At 50.2% G+C, this 10,954-nt stretch overlaps 1 protein-coding gene across 2 annotated transcripts; it reads left to right on the forward strand.

Moving 5' to 3' along the window:
• The first annotated feature begins 798 nt into the window (after window positions 1–798).
• KLHDC8A (kelch domain containing 8A) lies at window positions 799–10,724 on the forward strand. 2 transcript variants are annotated; one of them, XM_029586062.1, is made up of 5 exons: window positions 800–1,453; window positions 2,283–2,447; window positions 3,580–3,795; window positions 9,091–9,192; window positions 9,621–10,723. In XM_029586062.1, the coding sequence occupies exons 1-5, from the start codon at window positions 1,078–1,080 to the stop codon at window positions 9,812–9,814; spliced, it is 1,053 nt and encodes a 350-aa protein (XP_029441922.1). In that variant the 5' UTR covers window positions 800–1,077; the 3' UTR covers window positions 9,815–10,723. The 2 variants fall into 2 exon arrangements, with proteins under 2 accessions (XP_029441923.1, XP_029441922.1); XM_029586063.1 differs by lacking the exon at window positions 9,091–9,192 and having other exon boundaries at window positions 799–1,453; window positions 9,621–10,724.
• The last annotated feature ends 230 nt before the right edge of the window (window positions 10,725–10,954 follow it).

Genomic DNA, 10,954 nt, shown 5'->3' on the forward strand with positions numbered 1-10,954 from the left:
CTGTGTCCCGTTTAAGGGGAGGGTCTGACTGCTTTCACTGCGGTCCTCCTGTGTCCCATTTAAGGGGAGGGTCTGACTGCTTTCACTGAGGCCCTCCTGTGTCCCATTTAGGGGGAGGGTCTGACTGCTTTCACTGCGGTCCTCCTGTGTCCCATTTAGGGGGAGGGTCTGGCTGCTTTCACTGAGGCCCTCCTGTGTCCCATTTAGGGGGAGGGTCTGGCTGCTTTCACTGCGGTCCTCCTGTGTCCCATTTAGGGGGAGGGTCTGACTGCTTTCACTGAGGCCCTCCTGTGTCCCATTTAGGGGGAGGGTCTGACTGCTTTCACTGCGGCCCTCCTGTGTCCCATTTAGGGGGAGGGTCTGGCTGCTTTCACTGCGGTCCTCCTGTGTCCCATTTAAGGGGAGGGTCTGACTGCTTTCACTGCGGTCCTCCTGTGTCCCATTTAGGGGGAGGGTCTGACTGCTTTCACTGCGGTCCTCCTGTGTCCCATTTAGGGGGAGGGTCTGACTGCTTTCACTGCGGCCCTCGGGGAGGGTCTGACTGCTTTCACTGCGGTCCTCCTGTGTCCCATTTAGGGGGAGGGTCTGACTGCTTTCACTGCGGTCCTCCTGTGTCCCATTTAAGGGGAGGGTCTGGCTGCTTTCACTGCGGTCCTCCTGTGTCCCATTTAGGGGGAGGGTCTGGCTGCTTTCACTGAGGTCCTCCTGTGTCCCATTTAGGGGGAGGGTCTGACTGCTTTCACTGCGGTCCTCCTGTGTCCCATTTAGGGGGAGGGTCTGACTGCTTTCACTGAGGCCCTCCTGTGTCCCATTTAGGGGGAGGGTCTGGCTTCCGTTTTGCTTCCTTCCAGCTGTTGGAACGACCGCACTTCCAGAACTGGGGGATATTTCTGCGTCTGGTTAGTGTCTTCCCAATCTGAAGGTTGCAGCTGGGCTCAGAGGGAGAGGGGAGTGGGGGGCAGGAGAAGTACAAAAGCCTTCTTCCCTTCCCTGCCTCTCCAGCTGTTTAATTGACTGCATTTCTCTTGCTTTCTCGCAGCGTGCAGCCAGATGTTCTGTTCTTCCCGGTGATTCACCATGGATGTGGCTAATGCCAGAGACTTTCATTGGCAGACCCTGGCACCGCTGCCCAGCAGAAGGGTCTATTGCTCCCTGGTGGAGGTGGGAGGACAGATCTTTGCCATCGGGGGCTGCGATGACGGCGGCGCTCCTGTGAACGCCTTCGAGGTCTACTCTCCTGAGGCGAACCAATGGACTTCGCTGTCCCCCATGCCCACGGCCAGGGCTGGCGTGGCAGTGGCTGCACTGGGCAAGCGTCTCATGGTGATAGGAGGCGTTGGGATGCAGCAGAGCCCTCTGAAGGTAGTGGAGCTGTATAACATAGATGAGGGGAGATGGAGGAGGAAGAGCTTGCTGAGGGAAGCTGCGATGGGCATTTCTGTGACAGTGAAAGGTGAGTCTGACCTTCCTCTTCCTCACTCTGTTTGCATGGGGGTGCACTCATCGTACCTTAATGAAAATGGCAAACATTTGAAAGGCTCTTTTTGGGAGAGAGTGGCATTGTAACCCCTTCCAGCCTACTGTCCTTGAGTGATCATGTAGTGCTATATAGCACTATATGGTAGCCCTTACAGAGTGGGCATCTAACACCAGGGCATGGAAGATATGCAGCTCACGTAACAGAAATTCAAGACTTTGAGCTCTGGAGCGTGGGATTCAGGGCACACCAGGGGGGAGATTTCAGTAGGACCCAGAAAGCAGTGTCAGAGCAGAGGATGCCTTCACACTACATTTCAAAAGCAAACACTCAGGGCTCAGGAGCTCTGTGCACTTGTATTGATTTAAAGGTGGTCAGATCAGACACAAGAGGCACTGCCACAGGCACGGAAAGCTGTAATGTCTTCTCTCAGATTTCAGTATGAAAAAGCACAAAGGTTCCACATGCTGGCTCTCTCAGGTCTACTTAGCCTGGGTTTCCTGCCATTGCCCTCATTATAAAGCAAGAGTAGGCAAACTTTGGGCCTGGAGTGCCACAAACGGTTCTGCTTACAGCATATCCACAAAAAGAACAAGTATGAGGTGTATTTGCATGCAATCTCATGCATATTCATTGTGGATGTCCTAAAACTCAGGCCCATTTTGTGGCATTCCAGGCCCAGAGTTACCTACCCCTGTTGTAGAAGGCAATTCTGGGAATCCAGGCTACCGGCCATGAGTGCAGAATGCAACCTGTTCCTTTCCAGACCTAGGAAGAGGTTTCTGATTGTTTGGTCTCTCTGCAGACTGCAGAGTCTATGCCGCAGGAGGGATGGGTGTGGACCTGCGACCCCAGGCCTATCTGCAACAGTACGATACGCTGAAGGACATCTGGGTGCACCTTCCTGCCATGCCCACGCCACGATATGCGGCCACCTCCTTTCTGCGTGGCACCAAGATCTATGTACTAGGTAAGTATATGGAGCTCTCCTCCAAGCTCTGTCATGACCACTGAGCACCTGCTCCACAGCAGCCACCAATGCTGCGTTCTGTCCATAAATCACTAGTGCACAGATTTTCAGGATAGTCCTAATGAATATGCACGAGATATATTTGTATGCATTGAAGGCAATGTGTATAAATGTATCTAACCTTCTTATTATGTTCCTTTAAATCACTGTCAATGGTAGACAGCTCCAGTCCTGGAGTGCCACAAACTTGTTTGGCTTTCAGGATCTCCACAAATTGCACTATGAAAATGTATGAGGTGTATGTGCATGTAAATCTATCTAATGCATATTCATTGTGGAGATCCTGAGAACCTACCCTGTTTGTGGCACATCAGGACTGTCGTTGCCTGCCCCAGGTACTGTTTTATTAAGGACTGATGATGCTGTAAACTGCTTTGATGTTTTCTCCTTTGGAAAGGTGCTGTATCAAAACCAACCAATCTCATGCTTAACGCACATTCTCAGGGATATCCTGAAAAGTCAGCTGGGCTGTGGAAGGGGGTGCCGAGGATTAGGTTCGAGCAGTGCTTCCCAATCCTCTCCTGCAGGCTCATCTAAGGGGGTCTGGGTTTTTCGCATGTCTTTCTCAATATGCATGAGGTTTACAAACATTGGAGACCCAGCGGGTATGCAAACTCAGGGTGGAAATCTTGAAAACAGAACAGCCTCTATGTGCCTCCAGGACAGGGCTGGGAAGTGCCCCGAGCTGTAAAGATATTGGGAGGGCCGTTTATGGCCATGGCTCAAACTGTCACGAAAAGGTGGAGAAGCTCAACTGGGGTGACCTCAATGCAGAGAAAAAATCCTGCCCCAAAAGAAGCAGCAGCTGCAGGGTTGTGGATGTTCTGTGGTACTCGGTCTATTCTGGAGGGTGCAGGATGCTTGCAAAGACGGTGACGGCGTGGTCCTTGCGCCACAAATGGGGGTTAATACACAAGGTGGTGCTTAACCTCAGAATGTATTGGCCCTGGGGGTGAAGGGACACTAAAAAAAAGAAAGCTTGTGTGAGTGTTGCGCCCTCCCCAATAGACCTGATTCCTAATTACTTCCAGAGTTGAGACTGAGAAATGTGCCTTTTACCCACCCCCGCTAGGAGGACGACAATCCAAGTATGCAGTAAACGCCTTTGAAGTCTTCGACATTGAGACAAGGTCATGGACGAAGTTTCCAAACATCCCCAACAAGAGAGCTTTTTCCAGCTTTGTGATCACGGACAACAATCTGTTCAGCTTAGGGGGGCTGCGGCAGGGGGGCACATACAGGCAACCCAAGTTCACAAAGACCATGGACTTGTTTGACCTGGAGCAAGGTGAGTGATGTTTTTCCCACTCAGGGAGGGTTTGGTGAGGGCCAGCGGGCAGCTCAGCCCTCTTAGCCAGGAATATACTGCTAGGCTCTCTTATACACCAAGCGGCTCCATTATCCAACAGATGAATATGCACGTAAAGCCCATGTGGAAAAATGCAAAATGATCCCTGAGAAGGACCTCAGAGTCAATACAGTGAGATCCTCAACTCAGGGTTCAACAGAGAACAGAGAATAAAACAGAAAATATCATATTGCTTCCGTGTTGATCTATGATGCTATTGCATCTAAAAAAAGCATAGCAGAATTAGAAAAAGTGCAGAGCAGGGAGAGAAAATGATAAAGGGGATAGAACGGCCCCCTGTGATGAGAGGCTATGCAGGCTACGTCTCTTCGGCTTATAAAGACATGACAGAGGGGATCCTGCCAGTTACGTGTCGCCTGGATTGGCCATTGTTGGTAATAGGTTGCTGGGCTTGATGGACCTTTGGTCTAACCCAGTATGGCAAAACTTATGTTCTTATATGATTGAGATTTATAAAATCATGAGTGGGGTGGAACGGGTAAATAAAGGATGGTATTTTACCACTTTATCATGCCGATGCAATATCCTCACATAAAATGCGTGCGCATAAGCACCTCTCCTGGGCACTCGATGCAATAGGAAAACGAGCTGCTCGCTGAATGGGACACGCAATGGGTAATTTGTGCGTCCCTAGCGCTCTGCATCGGGTGCCCAGGAGAAGAGGCTGTGTGCACACACCAGCCTGGCCAGAGCTCCCTCCCCACTCCGGCAGGGCTGTTCCCGATTGCTCCTTTCACTGACACTTGTCAGGATAGCCTTCTGAAAGGGGATTGGTCCTTTCACTGACGCGTGTCAGGATAGCCTTCTGAAAGGGGATTGGTCCTTTCACTGACGCGTGTCAGTATAGCCTTCTGAAAGGGGATTGGTCCTTTCACTGACGCGTGTCAGGATAGCCTTCTGAAAGTGGATTGGTCCTTTCACTGACACGTGTCAGGATAGCCTTCTGAAAGGGGATTGGTCCTTTTCACTGACACGTGTCAGTATAGCCTTCTGAAAGTGGATTGGTCCTTTCACTGACACGTGTCAGGATAGCCTTCTGAAAGGGGATTGGTCCTTTCACTGACACGTGTCAGTATAGCCTTCTGAAAGGGGATTGGTCCTTTCACTGACACGTGTCAGGATAGCCTTCTGAAAGGGGATTGGTCCTTTCACTGACACGTGTCAGGATGGCCTTCTGAAAGGGGATTGGTCCTTTCACTGACACGTGTCAGGATGGCCTTCTGAAAGGGGATTGGTCCTTTCACTGACACGTGTCAGGATGGCCTTCTGAAAGGGGATTGGTCCTTTCACTGACACGTGTCAGGATAGCCTTCTGAAAGGGGATTGCTCCTTTCACTGACACGTGTCAGGATAGCCTTCTGAAAGGGGATTGCTCCTTTCACTGACACGTGTCAGGATAGCCTTCTGAAAGGGGATTGGTCCTTTCACTGACACGTGTCAGGATAGCCTTCTGAAAGGGGATTGGTCCTTTCACTGACACGTGTCAGGATGGCCTTCTGAAAGGGGATTGGTCCTTTCACTGACACGTGTCAGGATAGCCTTCTGAAAGGGGATTGGTCCTTTTCACTGACACGTGTCAGGATAGCCTTCTGAAAGGGGATTGGTCCTTTCACTGACACGTGTCAGGATAGCCTTCTGAAAGGGGATTGGTCCTTAAGGGGATTGGTCCTTTCACTGACACGTGTCAGGATAGCCTTCTGAAAGGGGATTGGTCCTTTCACTGACACGTGTCAGTATAGCCTTCTGAAAGGGGATTGGTCCTTTCACTGACACGTGTCAGGATAGCCTTCTGAAAGGGGATTGGTCCTTTCACTGACACGTGTCAGTATAGCCTTCTGAAAGGGGATTGGTCCTTTCACTGACACGTGTCAGGATGGCCTTCTGAAAGGGGATTGGTCCTTTCACTGACACGTGTCAGGATAGCCTTCTGAAAGGGGATTGGTCCTTTCACTGACACGTGTCAGGATAGCCTTCTGAAAGGGGATTGGTCCTTTCACTGACACGTGTCAGGATAGCCTTCTGAAAGGGGATTGGTCCTTTCACTGACACGTGTCAGGATAGCCTTCTGAAAGGGGATTGGTCCTTAAGGGGATTGGTCCTTTCACTGACACGTGTCAGGATGGCCTTCTGAAAGGGGATTGGTCCTTTCACTGACACGTGTCAGGATAGCCTTCTGAAAGGGGATTGGTCCTTTCACTGACACGTGTCAGGATAGCCTTCTGAAAGGGGATTGGTCCTTTCACTGACACGTGTCAGGATAGCCTTCTGAAAGGGGATTGGTCCTTTCACTGACACGTGTCAGGATGGCCTTCTGAAAGGGGATTGGTCCTTTCACTGACACGTGTCAGGATAGCCTTCTGAAAGGGGATTGGTCCTTTCACTGACACGTGTCAGGATGGCCTTCTGAAAGGGGATTGGTCCTTTCACTGACACGTGTCAGGATAGCCTTCTGAAAGGGGATTGGTCCTTTCACTGACACGTGTCAGGATGGCCTTCTGAAAGGGGATTGGTCCTTTCACTGACACGTGTCAGGATAGCCTTCTGAAAGGGGATTGGTCCTTTCACTGACATGTGTCAGGATAGCCTTCTGAAAGGGGATTGGTCCTTTTCACTGACACGTGTCAGGATAGCCTTCTGAAAGGGGATTGGTCCTTAAGGGGATTGGTCCTTTCACTGACACGTGTCAGGATAGCCTTCTGAAAGGGGATTGGTCCTTTCACTGACACGTGTCAGGATGGCCTTCTGAAAGGGGATTGGTCCTTTCACTGACACGTGTCAGGATAGCCTTCTGAAAGGGGATTGGTCCTTTCACTGACATGTGTCAGGATAGCCTTCTGAAAGGGGATTGGTCCTTTTCACTGACACGTGTCAGGATAGCCTTCTGAAAGGGGATTGGTCCTTTCACTGACACGTGTCAGGATAGCCTTCTGAAAGGGGATTGGTCCTTTCACTGACACGTGTCAGGATGGCCTTCTGAAAGGGGATTGGTCCTTTCACTGACACGTGTCAGGATGGCCTTCTGAAAGGGGATTGGTCCTTTCACTGACACGTGTCAGGATGGCCTTCTGAAAGGGGATTGGTCCTTTCACTGACACGTGTCAGGATGGCCTTCTGAAAGGGGATTGGTCCTTTCACTGACACGTGTCAGGATAGCCTTCTGAAAGGGGATTGCTCCTTTCACTGACACGTGTCAGGATAGCCTTCTGAAAGGGGATTGGTCCTTTCACTGACACGTGTCAGGATGGCCTTCTGAAAGGGGATTGGTCCTTTCACTGACACGTGTCAGGATGGCCTTCTGAAAGGGGATTGGTCCTTTTCACTGACACGTGTCAGTATAGCCTTCTGAAAGGGGATTGGTCCTTTCACTGACACGTGTCAGGATGGCCTTCTGAAAGGGGATTGGTCCTTTCACTGACACGTGTCAGGATAGCCTTCTGAAAGGGGATTGGTCCTTAAGGGGATTGGTCCTTTCACTGACACGTGTCAGGATAGCCTTCTGAAAGGGGATTGGTCCTTAAGGGGATTGGTCCTTTCACTGACACGTGTCAGGATGGCCTTCTGAAAGGGGATTGGTCCTTTCACTGACACGTGTCAGGATGGCCTTCTGAAAGGGGATTGGTCCTTAAGGGGATTGGTCCTTTCACTGACACGTGTCAGGATGGCCTTCTGAAAGGGGATTGGTCCTTTCACTGACACGTGTCAGGATAGCCTTCTGAAAGGGGATTGGTCCTTAAGGGGATTGGTCCTTTCACTGACACGTGTCAGGATGGCCTTCTGAAAGGGGATTGGTCCTTTCACTGACACGTGTCAGGATGGCCTTCTGAAAGGGGATTGGTCCTTTCACTGACACGTGTCAGGATGGCCTTCTGAAAGGGGATTGGCTCCTTTCACTGACACGTGTCAGGATGGCCTTCTGAAAGGGGATTGGTCCTTTCACTGACACGTGTCAGGATGGCCTTCTGAAAGGGGATTGGTCCTTTCACTGACACGTGTCAGGATAGCCTTCTGAAAGGGGATTGGTCCTTTCACTGACATGGGACAGTGAATGGACCAATTGGCAGTAGGTGAAGGCGTGAATAAATTCATATTAAGTGCCCGATCAGGCCAGAACTTGGAGATGCTGCTTTCTGTGGTTCCTTCTTTTGTATCGTGACAATACTAATATGAGGAATCACAGAAAGCAGAATGTTTTGGTTTTTTTCATGAGCCCTTGAGCGCAGCATATGCTGTAACACCTACTCCCAGGCAGGCATTAAACTTTCCGCGTTAAAATGGGCGCCTCGGCCGCACGGCAATGTTTTGGAATTTGCATGCGATGACCGCTATTAGCCGTGTGCTCGATTGGCTGCGTGCTTTGGAAGTGCTGCTAATCCCTGTATTGCGCATCCAAAACGCGCATCCAGCCGCATGTTAAGCGCATGTTGCCCTGAGCGCCTGATATTGCGTCGGCCTGTAAGTATTACTAAAACAAGGGGACGCACCATGAGACGACATCAGCAGATTCAGATCAGATTGTAGAAGGTACTTTCCCACTCAGCGCCCTATCAAGCTTGGAATCTGTTGCCAGAGGACGCGGTCAAGGCGACAAGCATAGCAAGGTTTAAACAAGGTTTGCACAAGTTCCTGGAGGAAACGTTAGCCAGGTAAGCTTAGGAACACCATCACTATCCCTGGGAGTGACTAACAGGAATTAGAGCTTTATGGCATCTGTCTGTGATGGGATGCAGGGCTCAATGGACCTTGCTCTGACCCAGCTCGGAACTTCCTAATTTCTTATCCATGCCTGACCCACATTACATTCTGCACTGCATCATTTTGTGCCCCGCTCACTGCCCGGTAGCAGCTGCCACTGTGTCCTGAAGGCAGATGTGGCAGTGCTGACACTCCTGGCTCACATCTGTAGAATGATGAGCGTGGCCCTAGTCTTTCTTACTGTGACATTGTCAGTGTCCTGGGTGCTGGGCTTGGGTTTCAGGAGCCAGGTCACCAAATGTGTAGCCAAGTGACCGGGTCTGCTGGCTCTTCCTCTTCCAGAGCCTTACTCCTCTTCCCTAATCTTCTTCTGCTGGGAGTGTAGGCTCTCTTCCCCTTGACCTCGCTCGTGGGGAGAGGGGCTTTTTGTCATGTGGCTTTGGAGATCACCAAGCACATTTCCAACTGGCAAGGGTTGACGTGTTCCTATCCTGAGAGGGCTTCTCTCTGCCATGCCTGCAGGTGGCTGGATGAAGATGGACAGTTCCTGTTTCCTGAGGAAGAGGCGAGCAGACTTCATTGCTGGTTCCCTGAAGGGTCGGGTGGTTATTGCTGGAGGACTTGGTGAGGCTTGATTGGGCCCCTTCCTGCCATCATTCCTAACCCCCCAGCTCACCTCTTTAATTTGTTGAAAATGTGGTAAAAATGTTCTTAATTCACAAGCAAGGAAGTGAAATAAATGTTGGGATGTTTGAAGTTCCTTTAGCCGTGCAATGTTAATCCGTGTTGCGTTTCCATCTGCCTGTTAAAGAAGAAGGCATTGACGTCTGCGCCGTTAGTATCTTAGGTCCCGTTGGTTTCACTTTGTGGCAGACTAAGGTTTCTTATAAACTCTGCATAAATGCATTCTTTCCAACCTCAAAAACCGGTGGATTCCTAAGCTTCTATCCCAACCCGTGGTGCTTTCCCTTAGGTTTCGGGTTGGGGCATTGCACCCTCTTTGGGTGCCTCGGCTTTCATCTCCTCACGTGTGGGGTGTTTCTGTCTTTCAGGGAATCAGCCAACCATCCTGGATTCAGCTGAAGCTTTCCACCCAAGCAAGAAGAAGTGGGAGAGCGTGAGCCCCATGCCCACGCCCCGCTGCACCTGCTCTAGCATCGTGGTGAAGAACTGTCTCTTTGCCATTGGTGGGGTGAACCAAGGACCAAGCGATGCAGCAGAGGCTCTCTGTGTGTCTGACTCCTAAATATTGAGGGGGATTTGGCTGCAGGCACACAGCTTCCTTTTGTACTGGAGTTTGGGGTTCACTTGTCCTTTTCTGAACCTAAGGGGGCAAAATCACTTTTCTTCACAACTTCTGCCTCCATTGTTCCATTTGATGCCACGTGCCAAGCACAGACCAGGGCAACACCATGACTGAACTGACAGAGGTTTTCAGCAGTACCAGAGACCCCATGTTGGATCAAGCTTCTCTCCGTTAACTGCTTCTTCTGTCTTCCTTTGACCCTTGGTCATTCCTGCACTTGCATTGCCCAGCAGTCACGATTCTCCAGTCCTGCATACAGATTACTACTGGAGATGTCCCGGGAGGGCTGCACTAAAGGCCAATTGTAACAGGTCAACAGCAAAGAGACTTCTAGAGAGGGACCAACAGCAGCTTCTCTTGCAGACCCCTGACATAGCCAGTTCTAGTCTCTTCAAGCACATGAGTCGTATTGTCCAGCCCCCACAGCTGACAAGTCACTAGGAGTGGAAAAGATATTCCCTGCCAAAGCAGGGTCCACGAAGTACAATGAGAAGCTGCAGTGCTTGGTGTCATAGTCAGAGCTCCCTCGCTGAAAAACATTATTAAATACAACAAAAATACTTTTCTTTGCCTCTCTTGCTTTTCTACGTTTATCCTCTGGTACTAATCTTCTGCAATTATTCCATATGATCTGACACTCATCAGGGAGTTATCATGTACACTACGACTGAGGAGGAGGTTGGGAGCAAGCCTATACCTGAAACATTATTTAACGGTGATGATTCTGAGCAACTAAAACAAATCTCTGTAATAATGGAAGATATAATAGATCAAATTAACAAACTAAAGAGCAGCAAATCACCAGACCTGGATGGCATCCACTTCAGAGTCCTAAAAGAACTCAAACATGAAATTGAAAAACTGCTACTATACTGTTAAGCCAGAGCTTCCCAAACCTGCCCTGGAGTCCCATCGCCCCTCAGGTTTTCAGGATACGCACAATGAATATGCTTGAGATAAATTTGCATATATGGAGACTCCATGACATGGAACTTTATCTCATGCATATTCATTGTGGATATCCTGAAAAGGTGACCGGCTGCAGGATCCCTAGACCAGGTTTGAGAAACCCTGCACAGG

Source organism: Rhinatrema bivittatum, unplaced genomic scaffold, assembly GCF_901001135.1.
Source record: "Rhinatrema bivittatum unplaced genomic scaffold, aRhiBiv1.1, whole genome shotgun sequence".
Lineage (NCBI taxonomy): Eukaryota > Metazoa > Chordata > Amphibia > Gymnophiona > Rhinatrematidae > Rhinatrema > Rhinatrema bivittatum.